This window comes from Clarias gariepinus, chromosome 17 (assembly GCF_024256425.1).
Source record: "Clarias gariepinus isolate MV-2021 ecotype Netherlands chromosome 17, CGAR_prim_01v2, whole genome shotgun sequence".
Lineage (NCBI taxonomy): Eukaryota > Metazoa > Chordata > Actinopteri > Siluriformes > Clariidae > Clarias > Clarias gariepinus.
Window position 1 is genome coordinate 23,710,625 of NC_071116.1, and position 25,639 is coordinate 23,736,263.

General features: G+C 38.0%; 1 protein-coding gene across 1 annotated transcript; it reads right to left on the minus strand.

Moving 5' to 3' along the window:
- Positions 1-3,551: 3,551 nt before the first annotated feature.
- On the minus strand, positions 3,552-19,034 carry anxa4 (annexin A4). Its single transcript, XM_053516411.1, has 13 exons — positions 18,905-19,034; positions 16,386-16,442; positions 14,109-14,196; positions 11,657-11,751; positions 7,780-7,893; positions 7,545-7,635; positions 7,122-7,201; positions 5,684-5,740; positions 5,493-5,586; positions 4,752-4,847; positions 4,293-4,351; positions 4,055-4,177; positions 3,552-3,846 (listed from the first exon to the last, which is right to left on the minus strand). The coding sequence occupies exons 2-13, from the start codon at positions 16,392-16,394 to the stop codon at positions 3,787-3,789; spliced, it is 966 nt and encodes a 321-aa protein (XP_053372386.1). The 5' UTR covers positions 16,395-16,442; positions 18,905-19,034; the 3' UTR covers positions 3,552-3,786.
- Positions 19,035-25,639: the final 6,605 nt, after the last annotated feature.

Consider the following 25,639-nt stretch of genomic DNA (forward strand, 5'->3'; position numbering starts at 1 on the left):
TCTTCCATAATCCTCATATTTTTATAATTACTAATGTGGGAAATTCGCTTTGATATATAACTGTTTCGATATACAAGCATGCTTCTGGAACAAATTATGCACGCAATCCAAGGTTCCACTGTATATATACTGTGTGTGTATATATATATATATATATATATAGAGAGAGAGAGAGAGAGAGAGAAAGAGGAAATAGTGTCTAAAAATCATGAGCCACCCCTCATTTCTTCATATTTTATTTTTAGACTGACTTTTTTAATATAGTCGTTGAGTAATAGTCCTCCAAGCTTCCGGAAGGACTTTTTTAGACTCTCATTTTCAGTCCAGACCCAGTACCTAAGCAGTTTCAGAGGAATGTTTTTTTGTTTGCTAAGCCATGCATCATTAAAGCATGAAAAGCATCTATCTTAAGGCTCAATCCAGTGAGAAACATGTGCAATGATGCCTATGATTAGTATACTGGTAATGCTGAATGCTGAGGGATTCGCAGGTTGCTGCTGTTACATAAACAGATAATGTTTGGATTGTATATTTTATATTTGTGTATATCATGTCCAGCCTGAGTACAACATTTGTTCCCATTTCTTTCATTTAATCTGCCTAATTTAATGTAATTTTATATGTGGAAATGAGGGTTCACTCAACACTTTTTTTTACAGTATAGATGTATGTATATGGAGCAGGAATCTGAATTGTACACTTTATGAAGAAAGGCTTGTAGACACCTGACCATCATCATACCCGTATGTTCTTTTTGAATATCCATATCTAGATCCAGGCCCCTTTTGCCGCTATAATGCTCCAATTTCCACTCTTCTGCGAAGGCTTTCCACTGGATTTTGGAGTGTAGCTGTGGGAATTTCTGCTTATTTAGCAGCCAAAATCATAACTAATAGGATCAGGAACTGGTGTTGGGCAAAGCGAACATGGGAGCACTTGGGGTTCCAGTTCATCCCAAAGTTTTTCAGTGGGGTTGAGGTGAGGGCTCTGTGCAGGCCACTTAGGTTTATCCGCTCCAAACTGTGTGCTTTCAGCTTTATGGGAAGAGTTTATTGCGGTGTGATGGTCAGGTTTCTACATACTTTTCAGTTGTGGATTTACTGAGCCTTTAGTTTATCAGATCAATATTGGAACCACTTTTTTGACTAACAATTTAAAAAGGGCTTTAAAAGTTGTACTTTTTCACACTATCTACACCTGTGTAGCATATAATGTTATACAAATATTATACATGTTATAACATCAAGGTATACTGGTATACCTACGTATATATAATGGCAATGCACTATATTGTATTTTTGTTGCTAAAATTAAATGTTTTACATGATAAACTAGAAAAATATGTTCAACAGTTTTGAGAGTTTTGAACGATTGAGTGTTTTTATATGAGGAATAATAAAAAGGTGCTTTTGACCTAATTAGATCAAGAGATTTATCCCAAAGTGCAAAGATATCATGTAATAATCTCACGTCACCATTAAGAGCTATGGAATCATCACAGTATTTAATAATATCCTTTGAACAGTAATTAATAAAAATGAATAAACCAGCAAATCTTAAGCATTTTTGCGTTATTTCTATTATTTGTATGACACATATAGAGAAGTGTGTTTAATAAGAGCATGATACATAGCTTCTTAGAGTCTTAGAGGGAGAGGAGATTTAATTTATTCAAATGTACAAGAGGCATTCAAGTCAACCTGGGACTGGTCATGAAATTTCTCTCTCAAGATTAGCACAGTGGATGATCTGACTCTTTTGAATGGTGCAAATGTTTTAAAGTAAGCTGTGCGCCCGTGAATGACGATCCCGGCCAAGGTGGCTTGGAGCCCACTGCATTTCTTCCCATGAACAGTCAGGAAGTGAAACGTCTGATTCTTAAAAATCAACAGATGAATAGTTTCCAACTTGCATCTGTGTGTGGGAACAGTAGAGTTATTGCCACATCCACCGTATAGTCCTGACGTCGCTCCAATTCATTTCCACATGTTCGGGTAATTTAAGGAGTTCCTGGGAGGCTAGCATTTCGGGTGTGAAGCAGGCAGTCCGATAATTTCTCAGCCATACTGAGAAAACCTTCAACCTTGATGCTCTGGCAAACACTTCACCCATAAAATCTCCTATGAGTTATATATACTATATAGGGTAGTTATATGATTTTAAGGATATATTATGTGATTTCCACACGATCATCCAGATTATACCATTCAGTCCAGGCTATACTCGCGTGTGATTTGAACATGCACCGTGTTGCTGGCAAGTAAGTACAGACAGTATCTGGTCCAAGTTGTAATTCCTCAACACGAGGTCAAATGTGATTGATTATGCCTGGTCCATAATGGACAAGTGGACATAAACCATGTAACTGTAACTGACTAAACCAAAGAAACCGTGTAATGTTCTCCTGGTATGCTGTATGCTCCTATGCACTCACCTGCTTACCAAGATACCAGCAGACCAGCAGTTAGCAGACCAGCATGCATGTGGTTTTTTTTTTTTGCACTACTGAACCATCACAAATGAATAGTAAGACCTTTATGCACTGGAACCCTGGAAGGGTTAGGAAGGGATCTGAACATGACCCTATTTGATATACAAATGTAGATGTCATGCTCTTGACAGCAAGATCTTTTTTTTTTCTTGCAGTGTTTAATAAAATGTGCAGTGTTTATAAAATAGAGATTAACTACTGTATGCTTAGCATTTTTATGAGAAGATCAGAAAAATAAAAATTAGAAACTGGAGTGCATACCATAGTATTGGCATTGCATGTCAGACATTACCATGGTACAAATACCACGCGACTTTATAGAGTACTAGTCATTTAATCAACTGCTGACCAGGTTCAAACCCCATCACCACCAAGCTACCACTGTTGGGCCATTGAGCAAGGCCCTTGACCCTTAACTGCTCAGATATATAATGAGATTAAATGTAAGTGGCTCTGGATAAGAACATCTGCCAAATGCCGTGAATGGAAATGTACTGTATAAGGTACTGTACATACTTGGCTAAATACCATGGTACTTATTGGGAATCAAAATTACTATTAAAGTTCAGCCAGTATCTAATATGACACGTTTGTCCATACTGTACCATATTAGATCTGTTGGTACATATTAGCGGTATGGTATAGTACAGGCAGTACTATATTACACACAATGTACTGTATTACACTGCACAACGGTAATTACATTTCAAGGATACAGGTGCGTATAATTATACACAGAATGGCACATACAACTGGTCATAACATGGCTGTACCAAATGCCATTGTACATAATGTGCTACACAAACAATGTACATATTGTCGGTATCTTGGAACAATGCATTAACATGTGCTTATGTACTATACCATGTACAGTACCGATACCATGGTGAAATGGTAAAAACCATGTACTTCGTATTATAATGTGCTTCCAATTTAATTGTTTTAGTACTAATTCTACAAATAATCTGTCTATGTAGAGATGGTGTAGCTGAGGCATGCAGTTGGAAAATAAAACCACGATTAGTCTTTTAGCTCAGTTTTTAGAAGAAGAGACCAGAGAGAGAGAGAGAAACTGTTACATTTTAATTCGTGGTTATTAAAGCACAGGTTCGTTCTGGTTATTTGGCATTACAAAGTAGGAAATGTTTGACAATGTTTTGCTAAATTATTGGACCAAACACACACACACACACACACTAGCTACATGTTAATGAACAGGAGTCAGTCAGCTAAACACACACATTAGAAACTCCTAATAAATGTTATATTATAGTCAATGGAGTGGACTTTTCAGCTTAGATTTCTGCTCCACAAAGATCCAAAAGGATCTTTCGGTAATCCCCAGATGTGTCCCCCTAAAAAGAGAGAGAAAAAAACACACACACACACACACACACACACACACACAAAGAAATACATAAAGTTCATTTAAAAGCAGGAACAGTTTTCATATAAGGCTGATTAAGTCCAATTAGAACACACGCTTACACATTTTTTTATTAAATATGCAAAACAGATATAGGTATAAAAAAGAACACGTGTGTGTGTGTGTATGTTAGTTACCTTAATGAAGGAGTTCAGAGTCTTTCCATACAACTTCAGGAACTCAGCTTTGATGTCAATCATGTCGATCTCAGCACGAGAGACCATCACTCTAATCAGGATGCTGTCAGTGGTGCCTAGACCCTACACACACACACACACACACACACACACACACACTTGAATAAGTTCCCTTTTAAAACATAATTTCCCGAATGGAATATATGGATGGATATTATATCTGCTCTAGTGGTTTTACCTTCATGGATTTATGAAGTCTCTCGGCGAAGAATGCCGGCTTACATCTGATGCACCTCACTGCAGAACAAAGAAACACGATATACAGTCGTTACCCTATCTGAATTAAACTAGGAGTTCTCGCACAGATATACTACAGATCTAGTGTTAAAGTTGAGGGGATACTGGGCGAAATCTTGAAAAAACTAATCATGACACATCTTGATGGTGTGACTAAATTTTGACACCCAATCTGTAGTGGATTTAATTGTTGTTGTTGGTAATGGACATAAAATTCACACAATTAGACACAATACTTTTATAAAATTTGTTTAAAATACTGAAGCTGATAAATGGATGCTGAATTAATTACATTAAAAAAAAATTTTTAGCATCTTTGCATATATTGTAAGAATGTTTCATGAAATATGACATTTAAATAGCTAATAAAAAAAAGAATAATTATAATAAAAGGCCAGACCTATAGCGAGAAAAACATCCTCCAGACAGCCGGACATCTCCCTCTTAATGCTGTCTTCAATGTCCCGGCCTGAAATCTGATGGTACTCCTGAAACACTGCAACAATCAAGGAGGATAAAATATGATTAGATTTACTGAAATCTATTCACACAATATAGCAAGAAATGAAAATCAATGCAGTAGTAATTTTATTCTACTAAATTATAAAGGTAAAATTATACAGTAAAAAAAAATGATAATCTATGCAGCTTTCCACCACTAGGAGTCAGTGTTGAGTTTAAAATGTTCAATACTGTTATTTAAGAGGCAGGTGGCACAGAGGCGTAATGGTTAGCATTGTTGCATTGGATCTGCAGGCTCCAGGTTCGATTCCTGCCTTGGGTCTGAGTGCATAGAGTTTGCATGTTCTCCCAGTGCTTGTCGGGTTTCCACCAGGTGCCACATGCACATTAGGCTACTTGGCTGTACACCCCTTATCAGTGCACTACATAGGGTGTGAAAGAATGTTACACCTTCTAGTGAAAATCTACCCAAATATAAATTAGTTATACAAATATTAGGCAAATTAAGCAACTACAGACCGTCAACTTAATCGACTTGAGACATTATGGCTTATTATTGTCTGAAACGCTCCATATGAAATGAATTGATAAATCTTAGTTGAGTTCATACGAAGGTTATTCATATATCTGATAAGTGAAATGGATAGGAGTGTATTATAAGCTAACATGTTAAACACACCTTTAAGTAAGTGGTTTCTGTTCCTCACACACAAGATGGTGAGAAACTTGACCTCGTCTGTTCCCCAGCGCGCCTCGCCCGCCTCAAAGATCTCCTACAGAATACCGCACATCAACAGTGTGTTATATGCGCGCACAGCATTATAGTGTTTAATGACGCACTTTTGAACGGCACTAACTCTCCATGCTCACCTTGGCATCCTGTTTAGCGAGTGCCTCGTCCACGACGGTGCTCTCGTCTCTCCCGGCCTGTGAAAGATGAATTACAGTATAATTGCTGCTTATTTCAAATTGGTTTTGGTTCTACAAATGGGAACATGTTCACCCAAAAATGGACACGTATGGCATAGGTTGTAATGGATAAATACATAATTATGATTGGGTAGTTTTACTCTTGGACCCTGAGAAAGGGAGCAAGAGTTGTAGTAATTGGGGTGAAAGTAATAGTAGGAGTAGAATTAACAGGACAGTAGTGGTATTTGGTATTGGTGCTAAAATGAAAGTGAACTTTCAGACAGGATTAAATTACAGCATTTTTCATAATACTTAATGATACTTATCTCCCAATCCATGCTTTGTTTTTTGTTAATACGCATACACATTTAAATTATTATCAGTTAAAGAGAAACACATTTCCTAAATACAATTTCATGCCCTTTTATGTAGTGCCTGTAACTTTTTTTTTTTTTTTGAATTGTTTAATGATCCTGATTATCATTTAAAGGAAACTTGTACTGAAAAATTGTATTGTTCTAAAATGCTAAATTGTTGCGATATTGCCATGTAAATTCGACGTGGTTACGGCCACTACAGATTTTTTGCTTGATTTTAAGCTTTTACCAAAAAACAAAAATTAATCAACAATTTTTACATACACTTTTTGGCGCTTACACCAATTTTAGTATCCAAACTTATTTGGAATATTTGATCATTTTGATTCATAAACATTCATTTTCACATTTCGTATAAACTTCCATCATTTTCTTTCGATTGTGTAAAGCTGCTTGGCGACAATGACAACTGTTAAAAGGACTATACGGATAAAAATTGAATTGAATTGCAAGCAATATGAATACTTTGCATTTTAAATTCTTATTGTTTGAAACGAGACAGTGTGATACTGAAAAATGCGGCACATATAAAATCATCTCTACAAAACGGCTGACGTTAGTATCTTGAAATTCTTAGAGAAGCGAGATTAGTCACTTCCATGTTGCATAAACGTCAGAAGTAGCTTCTTTGGCCACACACATGTTCTGTATTATATGTATGACATAAAAAAATAAATACTATCTGCACCAATACTGTGTTTTGGCGGAAAAGTAGAAGTTAATAGTATTGTTAAACGTAGTATAAGTAGTAAAAGGAAGAGGAGTAGGAGTAGTATTTAGAATAGTATTAATAGTAATAGTAGGAGGAGAAGGATGAAGAGTTGGAGTAGTAATAGTAGGTGTGTTTTGCAGGATGCTGCAGTTTCATGTAAATTTATGCACATGTGCAGTCATTCGTCCAGGAGGACGTCCCACCCCTGCACAGGTGCTCTGTGGCCTGAACCTTACATCTGCAAGGCAAAACACACTGCCCTAGATATGTGTGTGTGTGTGTGTGTGCATGCTGAATGGTATCTTACCGTAGCCAGGGACACCAGGACCCTCTTAAACATGCCAGATGTGTCTCCGCTGATATCATCCTCCAGATCGCGATCGTACTCTTCCGTCGTTACAAATCGATCAGACCAGAACACAAAGCCAAGATTCATTTGCATATCGAACCGCAGAACTTCATGCAAAGCTAATATCACACTTGGGTCACCTGAGGTCAGGTACACCTGAGGGGTGTCTTTCAGTCAGGGTCGATCCCAGGACGGAATGTGTGTGGTCTTAAAGCTAACACCTGCTTGCAAAATAGTGACTCTGTGTACCAAATCTCTGTCTGACGAATGCAATCGCTGAGGGATAACCCCGCATGAGTCCAGTTCTTAAATCCCTGAATGTGATGTGAGCGTGCGTGCGAGCATGCGTGCGTGTTGGAAATGTACATCAAGGTTGTGTACCTTTCTTGTAGGTAGCGGTCAGGGCTTTAATCTCAGCGTTGGTCCTTGAAGCCAAAATCTCGATCAGACACGCTTCATCAGTTCCAGCACCCTGAAAGGAAAATTTAAATTTAAATTTAGTGCTTGTGTGATGCACTTCAGAGCCGGGGTTTGATCTGAAGAAGAGATTCTAACGGATACACTGTGAAAGAAATGTGCGTACTGTATGGTAGCGATGATGTAAGGATACACGCACCTTGATGGCGTTTCTCAGCTCGTAGGCATCGTAAACGGGCGCCGGCATCAGCAGGCCACACACCACCTTCTCGAAATTACCGCTTAGCTCCGACTTGAGGTCATCTTCCAAATTCTACAAGCCATCAAAGCAGAGACTATATCTTAGTGTTGCAATGAGGGTGTCTGCAAGTGTGTGGAACCCTTCTATCTATATTAGGAATGCGACTCCATGCAAACATGCAATTCAGATCCAAGAGGTATTTAGTTTGCCAGCGAAAAACTTAAATAAATCCATGTTTTAATATATAAAACAATCACTTTGATAACTGTTTTTTTTCCCCAATGTTAACTTGCATACACACATCATATTGAAGCGCAATACGTAGAATAAACTCAAAAACTGTAGAAAGTATTAAATGATAAAATATTATTATGACTGAAAATAATTCATTGCAGTTGTCCACATTATTGGGTAAATGCCAGTTGATTCACTCGTTTTCTATACTGTACTGTGAGTCCCGGGAAGCCTGGAGCCTACCTCCGGGAGAATTCCGACACACCCTGGACGGAGTGCCAATCCATCACACCCACACACACACACACACACACTATGGGCAACTTGGGAATGCCAATCAGCCTAATCTGCATGTCTTTGGACTGTGGGAAGGAACCTGAAGGAAACCCACCAAGCATGGGGAAAAAATGCAAACTCCACACACACAAAGCTGAGGCAAGATACGAACCCCTTCACCCTGAAGGTGCGAGGCCACCATGCAAACCAATATGCCACAGGGTCGCCTTTCATTCATGCATGCATTTATGTTTTTGCATGTTTTTCCTACCTGCCCTTCTCTAATTTGGTGATGATAAAATGAAGCAAGTGGACATCTTGACGGCTGGTGTTTGGTTTCAATATATATGACTATAATTGTATGTTTTTTTAGATTGAAGATTTCTAAGAATATTATTAGCAGTATTTTGGGGCGTGTTGGGGTTTCGGGGTAACTTATGCAGTTAAATCTGACGAAAGATAGAAATCTTGCTAGAACCTGGTGAGCCTGCAGGCTAGCCGTCAAGACGACTGAAGTACAAGGACTTCAGTTAATTTGACCCCATTTTTCGGGCTTCAATTCGTCCTGAAGACACATCCCCATTATAAGACGATAAGACAATATCCCCATTATGTCTCTGTATGTTTTGTACGGTCCTGACGACATCATGCTGTCCTATCTAAATCATTTCCGAAGGACATCAGGCTCAGGGGAACTCAACCATGGTCTGGACAAAGTAAGGGCAAGTTCGGTCCTAAAGAGCCGCAATCAAGTAGAGTTCAGCTCCAACACTAATCAAACACACACGCTAATCAAGGTCTTCAGGATTACTAAGGCTACAGGCAGGCGTTTCGGGGTTCGAGTTACAATCTAAAGGACTGCGGTTCTCTCGGACTGAGCTTGCCTACCGCTGGTCCAGACTATGCCCAATAGTTTCAGTTATATCTGATTCAAAATGTTGTTTTTTGGGCCACACAGTATTTACGGTTCCATCTTTTTAGGTCAGAATTTAAACTCTTTCTTCTTTGAAATAGTCTAGAAGATCATGGCAATACTTTCCTTTCCTTATTATTAAAAAAAAAAAAAAAAAAATAAAGCTTACAGTACGTTTCCGCATCGGCCGCCAAGTAAAAATGTTATGATTCAGAGCGTCGTCTTGGAATGAATTGGCCACGCAAGCTTGAGGAGGTTCCTATCCACAAATTCACTTTTTCCGCTATTTCTTCATCTCGATAAACTTTCTGTTTCTGTCCCAAAGCAGAACAGATGAAATACTGTAATTGTCCAGGTTCAAACCATACTGCTTCCATAGACAGATTTCAGATCCTCTTAAAAACGTTACCCCCCGCTTGGCATCGAGGGCTGAAACTTCATCTTGCAGGAAGGCGAAATTTTGTGTGAAATTTTTTTTTTTTTTTTTTTTTCAGTAGATATGGTCAATTCAAATGTAAATAGAGGAGTCCTGAGGAGCATCACCATGCCCTTGTAAACTAGTTCTAAAGAAGAAAGCATGATAATGTTATATACATCTTTTTTTATCTTATGTATAGTTAAAACTTGGGGTAGAAATGTTTTGTCCTTCCCTGTAGTTACAGCTCCAATGTGTATGCAAACATTTGGATGTCTGTGGTCGGACTTATATTCATAGGCAAGAAAGATGAAAATGTATTCAGAATATACAAAAACACACAAATGAACGCACACACATGCCAACACACACACACACACACACACACACACACACACACACACACACACACGTGCAGTGATACCCTGATATGTGATATAGACGGATTTAAATGTTTCATCAACATTGTCATTTAATACCGCCATCATAATACAGCTACTTTGTTTTGAAATGTCAGAGAGCAAGTGACCCGAGACAGACAGAAAGAGAGCGAGAAAGTGAGAGTGAGAGAGAGATGGACTTCCAGCATCCGAGTTGTGATTTGCTTCATTGAATTCCTCAACCTGATAAATGTACTGTAGCATAGAAAAGTTGGAGTTGGTCCTCCTTCTGCAGTTTTAACAGCTTCCACTCTTCTTGGAAGGCTGTCCACAAACTTTTTGGAGTGTCTTTGTGGGAATTCATGCCTATTTATTCTGTAGAGCATTTTTGGACTCAGGCACTGATGTTGGACGAGAAGGCCCGGCTCGCAATCTCCAGTCCAGTTCATTTCACAGGTGCTGGATGGGGTTGAGGTCACAGGGCTGTGTGTTTGGGCCAGTCAAGTTCTTCCTCATCAAACCATGTCTTTAAAGTGCTTGGTTTGTGCACTGGGGCATATTGCACTCTGGTCATATTGGAAGAGAAAAGGGCCTATTCTCCAAGATGTCCTGGTATGATGAAGCATTAAGATTGGCCTTTACTGGGGAGAAGGGGTCTTAGTGATTGAAGCATCTGAACTCAATAATTAACAGGTTGGGGCAAATACTTTTCTCCATACAGTGTGGCTAGCTTATCACACTCTTTCTGGACGTTAAACATTTCTGGTTCTAACTTGACACTGAGTGAGTAAAATGCAAAACAATGTGACTTTTACTGCTGCGGTCACATTCTCAGCTCCAAATAAAGTTATTGATTAAAAGCACACGTTTGCACTAACATGTCCCTAGTGAGAGACATCGAGACAAACCACGACACACAGAGAGAGAGAGAGAGAGACAGAGAGAGAGACAGAGAGAGAAAAGGAAAAACCTATTAGATTTACAAGCAAGAAAATGCAAATACAGCTAAAGAGAGAGTGAAGCAGGAGAAAAGAATTTGTGTGTGTCTGTGTGTTTTTGTGAGACGGCTCGTCGGACATTTCCACCCGAATGACTCACACTTTCTGTCCACACACAAACCACCTACAGGGAAATCTGTTTTTTTCCAGACTCTTCTACAAACAGCACTGTTTGACAGTGTGAGCTCACCGACGTGTCGCCTGAGACATCCATAATGTTCCACGTTGTATTTACCGTTCGATAATCGGCATCTGTTACTCCTCCTTTAACAAACTCACGCGCTGAGCTGTGAATCAAACGCAGCCTTGCTTCTCTTATCGTGTTGCCCTGTGAACGGAGCACTTAATGCAAAACGCTGTAGTAAAACCGCCATTTTTCCGCATCATAAACCCGACAGAGGGTGTTTGGTTTCAGATAGTTAGATAAGCAGTGTTAATAAATAATTACACCCTCAGGGACTTTCATCAGTGATCAATAAAGTCCATGATTGTGTTTTACATCCTCATTCCTCCAACAGCTCCTCAGTGCCGATCAACAGAATCAGAAAGCCAAACGCCTGGGAGAACAGTTCTACCATCGGAAAACAGTATTTACGTAATTACAGACAAAAGTCCTGACCTTTCCGATAGAAATTTTGTACGCTTCCTTAATCTTCTGCCTTTGTGCAATCGTACGATGAGCCAGAATGGAGATGATGGCCGCCTCATCGGTGCCTGAAAAAAAGAATACAGTACATTACCTGATAGTAATAATCATCATCATAATACAACTACTATTCACTCGTCTTCTATACCACTTTATCCTGTATTCAGGGTCGCAGGGACCTGGAGCCTATCCCAGGAGACTTAGGGCATGAGGCAGCCTGGACAGGGTGTCAATCAATCGCAGGGCACACAAACAACGGGCAATTTGAGAATGCCAATCCGCCTAACCTGCATATCTTTGGACTGTGGGAGGAAACCGGAGTACCTGGAGGAAACCCACCAAGCACTCCATGCACGCAGAGACAGGAATCAAGCATGGCCGGGAATCGAACCCGGACCCTGGAGGTGCAAGGCGACAGTGCTAACCACTACACCACCGTGCCGCCTACTACTATTACTACTACTAATAATAATAGATTTTAAGACAAAAATAATAATAAAGATTAAGACAGAAAAACAAATGTGTGTCAAAAAAGCTTAATATTTATTCATTCGTTATCTATAAGATTAATGTACGGTCATTGCAGGCCTGGAGCACATCTCAGGCACAACGCAAGCGACGCCCTGGATGGGGTGCCAAACTTTTGCAGGCCGCAAGCTCATGCACCAGAAAGAATTAATCACTTCTCTACTTTTGTGCAAATCACAAGTCCGGCATCCATTTTTGCTCTGATGTAACACGTAGTGTACACACACGTGGAGAGACAGTAGCCTTGAACGGAAAGCGCTGATAAGTTATAATATAACCAGAGTGCGGATAATGTTTGACTCATCTAAGTAATATGAAGCAGTCCGAAAATCAGTCAAAAGGATCGCGGGAGTTTAACAGATTAAGGTGAAATAAATCAAAGGCATATTACGTCATACTGTAACTCAGGCCAAAAATAAAGTTCTGCTATTACAGGAAACTAGAAAAACTGTTAAAGCTGCTTGTTTTAACACATCCTGACATTCTGTTCACATCCTGTTTTAGGATGAAGAGAATATTATAGACCATAGAAAAAAAAGAGGAAATTGATGTAAAAGTGATGGACAATGTCAACAATGTCTCACACGAAATTTGTCCCAAGACATGAATGTGTTAGATTGCGTTAATGATGGGGGGGGGGGGGTATTTAATGGTTTTTAGGTGTGTGTGTGTGTGTGTGTGTGTGTGTGTGTGTGTGTGTGTGTGTGTGTGTACACTGCTTTGTTTCCACGCCTCAGAAGGGATTCAGCTGAGGTCAGTTACGCAACTCTAACTTCGTCAGTGTCTCAACAACATGTCCCATGATACTGAAACAATGTTCTGCTTAAAGCTCTAACGCAATTAATGCTTTAACATTTGACTCTGTGCTGTCAAAAATGATCCGATAGTCGCCTTAACGTTCCACTAAAGACCACACAAGGTTGCCTCCGCCGCGACCGTCTCCGCTAAACCTTTTCCCAGAAGAAATGAGGAACAAAGAAATGGATTGCAGTGTTGATTGCATGAAAAGTTACTCACAACCAGGCATGGCAGAAATAAGCACAGAGTGGTGTAATAGAGTTGCAGCTGGTGGGTTAATATAGCAGAAGTGCATGCGTTTGCCTACCGCATCATCTCGACCACTACAGCTGAAAGGACTCCCCAGATCACAATCCAGTGGTGCACCACATGGGATGCGCCAGAGAAACACGTCTGATCATTTAGGCCCCGCCCCAAAACCCACAGCAACCTGAGGATGGTGCCAACGTCCTGGTGCCAGACACCACAGCACGTCCCCAGGGGTCCCGAGGAGTCATGCTCCAATGGACCAGAGCTGCCCCGGTAGCTCAAGGGGAACCAACACCACCCTGCTGTGGCGTAATGTTTTGCATTGTAATATCATGGCTCATCAGGGTTTTATAGCAGCTATAAACAGTCAATTCCTCACTTTTATGTAAATTAATAAAACAATCGCAGTCTGTGTTGGAAAGTGAGACTTATTTCATCAACGTTAAATAAACTTTTCCTTACAGGAATCGTTAGCATTTTATAACACCTTACATCTGTTTATAAGCATTCATGATGTTCTGTACCTGTGTAAGTTTACATTATAGAAATGATAGAACGAGAGCATTAATGAAAATGAACCTTACAGTCAGAACCACTGTCACAGTCGACAGGAAATTAATCAACAGCTTCTGATTACTCAAAATTACAATAGATAGATATAGACGGGTAGACGGAGTACTTTATTAATCCCACAGGAAAAAGAAATCAGAATAAAGCATTATGAAAAACAGCAACTTGAGTTGTGGTGAAAGTGTTAAATGCTGTATAAAAATACAGAGAACACTTTCCGAAGGATTCGTATAAATGAACAAAATCGCATAAATAACACTTTTTTATTATTTTTCCTCACCTGTTCCCTTCATGGCCTGTCTAAGTTTCTCTGCATCGATTTCAGCGTCGAAATCAGATGCCTGGGAGATGGTACCACGGTTTCCAATCTAACACACACACAAAATGAAATAAAAAAAAGAAGAAAAGGAAAATAATTAATGCAGTCAGTCAGTTAATACATGTTTAGTGTTTCTTTCTTATGTCTGCACTGAATAAGTCTCTAATCTGGCACTGTGTGTGTGTGTACTGTAAACTTCATGCGTACATCATCACACACTTTATCTCGCTTCTAAAAATACCACCTACAGAGTCAGCATTTCCCCAACTGGGATATATGGGCATTAAAGGAATCTAAAGGGTTTATTATAAGCGATGGAAAATTTAAGAAATTTTTTTTTGCTGAATTTTAAGTCTGATTATTTAGCTCAGCTGTCCTAGACGTTCTGTGATATTTTCAACAATAACTTGATAAAAAATTTTAAATGATTATTTATCGAACATTACAATACGTCATAACTTTGTATTTCACAACAAATGTGCATTTTCTGCTTAGAATCATTATTTACATGATAAAAAAAATGAAATAAACAGAGAATTTACAACAAATGTACATCTCTGCACATATTGTGGCCTATGTATTGCTGCTTCATTTTTATTTATAGGGAGCCATTATGTAAAGGTACTTTTTATTCATTTAAATAACTGTTCGTAGTGCTTCCCACTTAAAACGCAATACAGACCAATTATTATATATATTTATATTATAGTAATATTTATTACAGGTGATATATTTATAGTCAGGAATTGATGTAGTGTTTGTCAATAATTAAAATATTTGTATATATTTTAATAGTTTTGAAATGATAACTATTTACAAAGCTCTTAATGAGATCATTTGTGCCTTTATTAGCTGTAATCCTTAATGAATTCGATTGAATACAACATTGTATATTTAATAGGGAAATTTTACAGTATAAAAGTTTAACATCGCAAACTATTATGCATTTTCTTTATTAAATTGTGCAGCTCTAATCTCCAGTGTGAAAAAGTATAGCAACTTTAAAAATATTGGAATTTATTTGAATATTAAGAATTATTGGAATTGGCTCATCATCCACTGCCTCATAAGTAATAATTGGCATATACAGTCTCACCGGGGACCCCTGATACGATATTATGACGATATCCAGGCTGTACTTTGGTTCTGTAATGATCAAGGTTTTATAAATATCCCAATTCCTATTATTTTCTTATAAGATTTAGTTTTTAATTCTAATCCGAATAATTTGCTCAGACCGCACACAGGATGCCGTGCTGCCTGCCAATGTGTGAATACTTTAGAGCAGCACATGTACGATTACAGTTTTTACATACAGATTACACCACCTCATATGCAAACTTATATCCTATAAAATTATATAGGATAGGACTCCAACAGGAAAGCTTCATGATATGTAACTGAAATGATTTTTCCCCTTTCTAGCTGAAGGTAAAACCCGTTTTATGCAAAGCAACAGCTAAGAACAGGTTTCCGTAGAAGCATTTAAATCGTTGCATGAGTGAATAATGGCATTGTCTATATAGTGAATAAAGAAAGTAATTTTTTTTTTTTTTTTAATACCATCACCATCCACAATAACAACACTGCACATGTTAGGCAGACTTGTATTTGCACTTATTGTGTGCACATACTTGGTTGTAACAATAATCAGGATGTTCGCCAACATTGCTTTTTGATCACGATGATATGTTTGGATGGTGAAACATTAGATTTAATCTATTGACCTGACTAATGTCAAAATAACCAAAGGGGTTTATAAAATACTTAGTCCTTCTTCATTGTGGAATTATTATAAAATTATTATAATAATTTATATTTATTATAAAAGAGTAAACAATAGTTTTGCGAGATTAATTAGGCTTAACTAGCGACTAAACATCTTATTTAAGCTCACTATCAGGCCTTCGAAGATTGGATTAAAGTCTTAAGTCATAGTGTCATATGATCATCACAAACGAGTGACAGGCTGATAAGATTTAACTTAATCACAACACCTCCCGGGAATGTCTGTCGCTCAGCAAACTCAGACGCCAGCATGAGAACAACCATCTCATTGTCTTATTCCTCGATAAATTTGTATGAAAACACAATGCCAGGGTATACCTTTGTGATAGCGTGTATAACATATCAAATAGACCTGTTGCACTGTATGAGGAATAACATCTTAACAGTGATAAGTACTTAAAGTAAGAAAAATAGTTGTTTTTAATAGTTATATAAATAACTGATACTTACGGCTGCCATGATGTTAAACGTTCAAGCAGTAACAGCAAAGATGCAGGAAAAAAAGAACTGCAGAAGACAAGAAGAAGCAAATGAATATCAAGACTCTTAGTGTTCTCTTTCTCTCTGCGCGGCTCAGCTTACCTCTCCCTAAGGACTGTGTGCATGCATACACACATATACACACCTGTAATTACCTCCTGCCTCACCTTACGCACAAAAACAAAAGGGATGTCCCTAAACGCACACACACACACACACACATACACACACACACACACACATAGACACACCGTTCGACCCACGTGAATCATTCATCACAGCAGGGTTATATGAACAGGGCTTAACCTGAAACAGGAATGAAGTGATCGAACACCGTTCTGAGATGTTATTACGCTAAACACTGCTCGCCATCTGCCTGAGCAACTGTCCTATTGCTAGGATAAATGGGTTGTTAATGACTGATGATCAGGTCGATGTGTGTGGTGTGTGATCCTGGGCAGGTGCAGGATATCAACACACACACACACAGACATTTCATTATATTATACCACAATGCCCTTTCAAAAAAAGATTCAGAAAGCTGTTGATGCATTTTCTTTTACAGCAGCTCTGACACTACTTCCAGCTATGACAGATGAATATTACTGATCTTCTTTTTTATGAATGGATGGATAAAAAAAATTTGTATCCATAAATAAATGAACACATTAATTGTACAAAATTGATTGATGCCCATGAGGCAACTTAGCGCCTGTAATCACTTAAATAAAACCAAACCTTTGATTTGAATTACAGCTGAACCTACCATCATACCTGCAGTTATAGAAACTTAATATCAACTTTTTGACTAAGCAGAATGAGATTTATTTAAAGCTGTAAGGGTTCATTCGATAAAGAATGTGATGTTTGCAGCTAAGTAGTTTTCAGCTTTAGGTGATTTTGTTAATTAAGCACTAGTTCAGTACTACTGGTTTTTTTTAAGGCTGTAAGAGTCAATTCAAAGTTTCTAAAGCTGTACGTTTTCATTCAGTACAGGAAATGTTTTATTTAGAGGTATAAGTGTTAATTTAATACTTTAGGTGCTTTTGAGCTGTAAGAGTTAATTCAGTACTGTAGGTGTTTTTCGAGCTGTAAGAGTTAAGTCCGAACCGTAGGTGTTTCTAAAGCTGTAAGTCTCAAGTCATTACTGCGGGATTTTCTTTTTTCGAGCTTAAAATGAACTGAATGTATTACTGAGACGTTTTTAGATGTATAAGGGTTTATGGGGACTGTAGGTGTTTCTAGAGCTGTAAGTGTAATGTTCACACAAAACAAGGGGAGGGGAGTCTACTTTTAGCTATTATGCAGCCCGCAGTTGAAAACAGCTTCCAGAGGAGATCAGATGTGTTAAAACATTTAAATCGACTTTAAATAGACTTTAAACTTATCTGTTTAGCTGTGCATTTACTGAATGAACACTGTGCTACATCTGAACTGACTGCACTGTATTTTATGTTTATCTTATATTTTAACCTGTTTTATTTTGATTCTAAATCAAATTTTAAGTAGTTTTAAAAGTTTCATCGCAAACTATTTTTATTTTTGATCAAATTTTAAACCAGTTTTATTCCTATTAATTTCTATTTCATTTTATAATTATTTTCTTCTCTTTAATGTAAAGCACTTTGAATTACCATTGTGTATGAAATGTGCTATACAAATAAACTTGCCTTGCTTTAGTACTATAGATGATTTATTTATAGATGCAATATTTAATCAAGTACTGTAAGTGTTTTTCGTGAGATGCGTGAGATTTCAGCGCTACAACATTCGGTTCAGGTATGTATAAAGAACATAAAACTCTACGCAAGCGTGTGTGTAGATGTGTGTTTATGTGTATTCAGTACTTTGCGTCTGCTCACTAAATCGGGTGATGGTTTGCAAATGCGGCCCGTCCGCGCGCTCCGCTCTATTATCATCGTTGGGATTTTATTATCAGTGACGCGCCAAACCGAAATGCACGAGTGCAACGAAACGCAACGAAACTGCATCACGTGACCCTGACCCAAGACTTTGCATTCGTTTAACATGTAGCCTTTGACTTTTATTTCCACTGATCTTCACACACACTCGGGACTGTCGGCGTGTCCTGCTACAGCTGAAATTCATTTATTCGGCTGGAATTCGTTTCCCGCCGCCTACAGGCTGAACATAGAAACTATCAACAGAAAACAAACAGATAAAAAGACACTAGAAGTTTTTTAAGATACATGACACTTCCTGTTTCACTTCCGTAAAGACTTCGATGTAATTACACATAAAGTTCACATGAAGCCGGTTATAATACTCTCCATTGTAATGGAAATGTTGCCTTGTTCAGGATAATGTCCGTTACAGGGTGTTTACACTAAACACACACATTATTATTATTGTTGTTGTTATTATTACAGGTTATCTCAGCGTTAACCCGTGTTACAGAGTATTAAATGAGCAACTATCCTATATGTGTTCTGGTATTATATAAAGTTTAGAGATCAGGAGAGTCCTACCTGCAGAAACAGCGCGGAAAAACTGTGCAATGGAGTTGATCCTTCTGAAAGCCTGGAGGTGGTGTGTGTGTCTGTGTGTGTGTGTGGAGAAGGAGGTTGACTCGGTTTTTATGGGTGTGGACAGGATTTTACTTCCGCATCCACATGTGTATGACATCTGTAATGCTTTAATCTGGCTGTTTATTCAGGTCAGTGTTGCCAATTTAGTGACTTTATCGCTACATTTAGCGAGTATTCAGACCCCATTTTTAAAAAAAAAAGCAACTAGCGACAAATCTAGCGACTTTTTCTGGTGTTACTGGAGATTTTTGGAGACTTTGATGTGTCCGTACCGGCCGCCTCCCCGTCCCAAAGCGTTCCCTTTATACTGTATTATATAGAAAAAACAAAAAAAAAGTGTTTCTTGGTGTGCCAAAAAGTGCCAAAGTGTCTCTTTTGGGTCACTTTAGTCGGTCCCAAGTCCGGATAAAGGAGGAATTTTGACATTAAAAATAAAATAAAAAACTAATTCTTAAAAAAATCTTTTAGGTTCTAGGTTTCTTTTTGTATCCTATCTATTTAGTTGCTTTTTCTTTATCATACATTAAACAAAAGCAAAACAGGTCTCTAACACTAGCTTGTTCTATTCTTTTTCTATTCTATCTTATTTCATTTTATTTTATTTTATTACATAAAAATAATAATAATAATAACCTTGCTACATGCATTGTGTTAAGCTAACTGAGACTTGTTATAGCACTTGCATATCATTGCTCTTTTGGTTGGAGTGCTTTAATTATAAATAAAGAAAGAAAAAAATTAAGAAAATTATATAGCTACTTTTCTTGCTGAGGCGTTGGCAACACTGACTCAGGTTTTTTTTAGTTGACTTGACTTCCGGCTTTAAGACGTTAGGAAAGCATAAGTGTTTGAAGTCTGATTGCCATTGAGTGCCTGTTTCCTCTGTCATGATGTTAATAAGACGAAAATACAGCTTGTAATACTACTGAGAAACCATACACCATAAACTACTATGTCCTGAAGACTTTTGTGCAGCGGAAAACGTACTATTCTTACAAAATATTGACTCTTTAGCCTACTTCATAATGTTATAAATACACAATATTACTGAAAGTATTAGCTTACATGCCTTCACATGCATATGAACTTGAGTAGCACTAACTTCTTATTCCATTGGGTTTAATATGATGTTGGCCCCGCCCTCTTTGCAGCTATAACAGATTCGAGTCTTCTGAGAAGGCTTTCCACAATGTTTTGTAGTGTGTTTATCAGAAACTTTTTGACCATTCTTCCAAAAGCGCATTTGTGAGGTCAGACACTGATGTTGGACGAGAAGACCTGGCTCGCAGTCTCTTCTCTAATTCATCTCAAAGGTGTTCTATCGGGGTTGAGGTCAGGTCAGACAAGTTCTTTCAGACCAAACTCGCGCATCCATGTGTTTATGGACAATGCTTTGTGCACTGGTGTGCAGTCATGTTGGAACAGGAAGGGGCTGTCCCCAAACTGTTTCTGCATAGCTGGGAGCATCAAATGTCTTGACTCTGAAGCATTTACTTTCACTGTAGAGTTACTTTCAGTGGAAGTAAGGGACCAAGCCCAATGACTGATAAACAGCCCCACACCACTTTCAACATGACTGCACCCAGTGCACAAGGCAAGGCCTATGAAGACATGGATGAGCAACCTCAACCCGATAGAACGCTTTCGGGATGAATTAGAGCAGAGACTGCGAGCCAGGCTTTCTCATCAAACATCTGTGTCTGACCTCACAAATGTGCTTCTGTAGGAATGGTCAAAAATTCCCATAAACTCACTCCTAAACCTTATGGAAAGCATTGAAGCTGTAAAGAGTTAAAGCTGCTATAGCTGCAAAGGCCAACATCACATTAAATCCTATGGATTAAGAATTGGATGTTACTCAAGTTCATATGCATTTGAAGGCAGGGGAGCAAATACCTTTGTCTCCTCATACAAAAAATGGTTAATTTTATGGATTTCTTTGCTTAAGTGGCATAATAAAACTATTAATAACTATAACGTAGTGGGCTTTGTCCTTCCTATTGGCTGCCTATTGTGTTGGTGTGTTAGTTATAGTGTTGCTTGTTACAAAAGGGATGAGTTAATGTGTTGCATGATGGCAGGTGTTCACATTGTTGTTGTGTTTGTTTATACCTGCAGTCCAGAGGGCGCCTATTCTACCACCCGCTCCAATGCCATGCTTTATTATGCTTTATTGGTATCCACTATGTTTATTGTTAACTTGAGTTTTACAATGCTTCCTAGTCAAGCTCCCACCGACAAAGTATCAGACTGCTACGAGCACCCACTGCAGGGGCTTTAAATTCTACTGGCAAAAATATATTATACTATATCTATGAAACCCAACCTATGGATAAGCATGTTTAAGTAATCATGCTGTAATCAGTTCATCTGTCTGGTTATCTATCTGGTGGTCTTTGTCTAAACAAACTTATATCATCTCCAATGACACACCAGATAAGATTAAAAAGTAAAGCTTCAGTGAAAGGTATTTGAAAATATCAAGTGAAATATCATGTTTAGAAAGCAAGTTAGATACAATACTGCCTTTGTGGAAATTGTACACATGTATTATAAAAATTATCTAAATACATGTAGGATATGAAGATTTCCCAATCTCTGCTTCTAAATCCTGGATATGCTTGTGTCAGGGTATGAATTAGATCTTTAATTGATAACAGTATAGGAAATATTGTGAAAATGTTTGAGAACTGTGCTAGCTCACGGAGAAGTTTGCAGTGAACTTTGATTTATGCTAGACAACTAGGCATACAGTATCTGTACTGAAGGGGCAAATGAGTTATTGATGCAGCAATGGGACAAAAACGTAGTGGATACAAAAAAGGGGAAGGCGATTACAGATATGTAAAATGGGGTGGACTCTTTTTCTTCAGACTTCACTAAAGTTTGAATCTCTGTTTTTACACAGCTGATTGGACATAGACCAATCCTTTTATACAAGGATTGAAAATTCTAACATTATTTTTTTTAATGAACTTCATTATAGTCAGTATCCCAGAACATTTACCAGTCAGAATTACCCTACATGCATGATATATAACCCAGATCAGGGAAACAGGTAAATGCAACACCTTATCTGAACAGTTTGACAGCATAACATGATAAACACCATTTTCAGACTCCAGCAGTAATAAATGACAGGTACAGTATGCAGCGCTTAACATCTGCAGTATGTTCTGTGAAATTGATGCGATTTGGATGTTGTTTGTAACTGTAAGTTATATACTCAACAAAACGATGTGAGATATTATAGTGCAAGCACTGTGGTGAAGCAGAAAAATAACATCATAACATGTAACATATGCATAAGTGATTTGTGTCCCAGAGACATGAAATGGACACACTGTGTAGGAAGCTGTTAGTTAAATAGTGCAGGGCCCCAGGAGACTTGTGCACAAGAAGCGGTCCCTGGACAGGGTGCCAATCGATTGCACGGTACTTGGGTATTTGGGAAGGCCTTGGGAATTAGCCTTATCTGCATGTCTTCTCCACCAAGCATGGGGAGAACATGCAAATTCCTAAATAAAGGAAATTATTTAGTAATAATAGAACTAAATAATTATCTCTCCCCTTTTATTACACTATATTATTTTTGAAAATATCAAGTGAAATATCATGTTTAGAAAGCAAGTTAGATCATTTGAAATGTTTATAGTCTACATGTTTATTGTCTATTATTTTCCAATTCTTGCTACTGGATATTTAAAAGTTTTAATAAAGCATATCTATCTATATATCTATCTATATATCTATCTATTATAAATTATTTTGGTTGAAAATTACCCTTCAATATGTCAGGTAAATTGCTAGAGCTTACTGTAAATGTGGTGACATCAGTCGTGAAAGCGTAAGCTCTTACATTAACGCTGCCATTTGAGGAACTCGTTCACTCGAAAGAAAGTTTATAACCAAAAACTTAATCGAATGTTATTAGTCTTTCACCTGCTCCCGTCAAGCGGGTCATCCAATCTGTACAACAAATTGGCACAGGTTTTATGCCAGGTGCCTTTTTTGATGCAACCCTCCCATTTTATCTATTTCTGCAAAAACAAAGGTTACAACCCGCAGAGCCCCCTGTGTGCACATATTATCCTATCCAGCTTGGTACAGGGGATGAGAAAACACACTAACACACATTCACAATTAGGACACAACCCTGACCATGACCCCAGTAAAGCCTCGCCCTGACTGATGGTACACTGGGTCATACAATCAGATGTGACACTGATTAATTAACCACTTTAACTCTAAAAATGAAGCAGTACATCTTTTAACATTTTAGTTGACCTTATACCTTATATCTATTTTTATTAACACTTTATGCTGATATTTAGCTTTTAATTAATTATATACCCTTCACAGATTTAAAATTAAAAATAAATGGGAATTAGAATGGGACCAATGTCTAAATAATAAATTACATTAAATAAATCCTGATGTTGGATTAAGACATACATTTCCTTTTAATAATCATTGGGATCGAGTTACTTGTACAAGATGCAGAATAGGACACTCTAAAGCTACACACACATTTTTACTGTCTAGAGAAAACCCACCACAATGTCCTTTCTGTCCATCAAACATATTTTATTTGACTGTAAATTTTAGGTGTTTTATAAAAAAAGGTGTTTTATTCTGTTGGCACTTTTAAACAAGTTAATTCAAATGTAGTTTTAAGTTCTTAGAAAAAAATAGATTTTAAACCTCTTATCTAGTTTTAATATTGAATAACAAAACTGACTCTCGCCATGAATATAGCGAAGCTATTTAAAAACTGGCATGGCATTAAAAAAGAAGGAAAGAAAGAAATAAAGACAAATGACGTATAAATTATGACAGATAGATAGATAGATAGATAGATAGATAGATAGATAGAATTTGCCCATAGTGTGTGAATGAACATGTGAGTGTGTATATGTGCGTGTGCCCTGTAATGGCATGGACCCAGGATGTACCCTACCGCGTGACCTAAGTCTCCTACGATAGGCTCCAGGCCGATATAGACGTTCGAGTGAGTGAGTAACAATATTTAACTATAATAGTCACTTTATAAACCATTGCAATGGTAAGAACTGTGTACTACACCAGTCAAATGTGCTTGCAACGTTCCTCTGTGACGTCACACAAATCCAACTACTGCGAACCTTAGTGACTCGATTCTTTGAATCTCGTTCATCAAAATTAATGAATCTTTTTTTAAATCATTTAGTTCATTTCGTTCTTTTGATCAGAAAAAAAAAATGTTACATTTTCAGTAAACAGACCCTCAATACGCCGACATACACAGATTTTGGCTATAGTTCCAGTAATGAAAATATTACAATGCAGCCAAGGACATATTATGATCAACAGAATGAGTAGCTCATCTCTTATATCTTCTGGTCCGAGTCGTTCGGCATAGCCGAGCATAGCGCCTATGGGATTTTGTCACGTGACTAAGGGCTAACGACTCGGACTAGAAGAGTCATTTAGAAAGAATCGCTCAATTCTGTTTCCTTTACATAAACTACAGAGGTTTTGCGCTGATTTGTGCATGCGCGCTCAGTAGAAAATGGACGAATCACTCTTCGAGACTACTCGTTCTTCTGGGTCACGTTAAAGTTTCGTTCAGAAAGAACGAATCGTTCATGAACGACCCATCACTAGTGCAGGATAACACAACATGGTTTAGGGGGTAAAAAAGTCCTTTATTTCTCTAAATTAATCCCCTGCTGCACTAATGCACTTAACCACCTTGGCCGTGATAATCCCTCATCATGATAAGCATCATCTTTTCAATGTCATCTTTACCACTGTTTCTATTTCAGTGTTACCAATTAATGTCAGCTGCACTGTGGTTTGGCTTCTTGGATTACATGAGACAGAACAGGACGATCATTTGGAAAGTCCCCGGGTCTTCCACATGTCAGGCGAGAAACCCATCAATGGTTTCCACCCATAAAATGAATAATCACTGATGACATTAAAAAATAATAATAAAAATAAAAACAAGATGACATTTTCTTCTTAAAGAAGTATAAATCAAGAATTGAAAAAAAAAAAAAAAAGGTTCATGCCAATGCAGTCACTGGGTAAAAACCTAACACAGTGCATCACCAAAAACCAAATCCCATGCATGGTGATGGAGGGCTGATTATTTTGGTTCGCTTTGCAGCCACAGGATCTGGGACACTTTCAGTCGTCTGAGTGATGCGATTGACAGGGGACAGAGGGGACAGCAAATCCTCCTATTGTGGTCAGTTGGATGGCTGTAGATTAGACAGGACTCACACTTGTGATCTCTGGATAAACATACTGTCTGTGTTACATGTCGTAACATAAATGTCATAATTTTCTGAACGAAACTTGAACGAGTAGTCTCGAAGAGTGATTCGTCCATTTTCTACTGAGCGCGCATGCACAAATCATTGCAAAAAAACCTCTGTAGTTTATGTAAAGGAAACAGTATTGAGCAATTCCTTCTAAATGACTCTTCTAGTCCGAGTCGTTCGTTCTTTAGTCACGTGACAAAATCCCATAGGCGCTATGCTCGGCTATGCCGAACGACTCGGACCAGAAGATATAAGAGATGAGCTACTCATTCTGTTTATCATAATATGTCCTTGGCTGCATTGTAATATTTTCATTACTGGAACTATAGCCAAAATCTGTGTATGTCGGCATATTGAGGGTCTG

Bases quoted from the DNA above. Each gene is read 5' to 3' on its own strand.
- anxa4 (XM_053516411.1), bottom strand. The intron at 4,178-4,292 runs GTAAAACCACTA...GTGTGTGTGTAG, and splicing joins GACTTCATAAATCCATGAAG to GGTCTAGGCACCACTGACAG. The intron at 3,847-4,054 runs GTAACTAACATA...CTCTCTTTTTAG, and splicing joins CTCTGAACTCCTTCATTAAG to GGGGACACATCTGGGGATTA.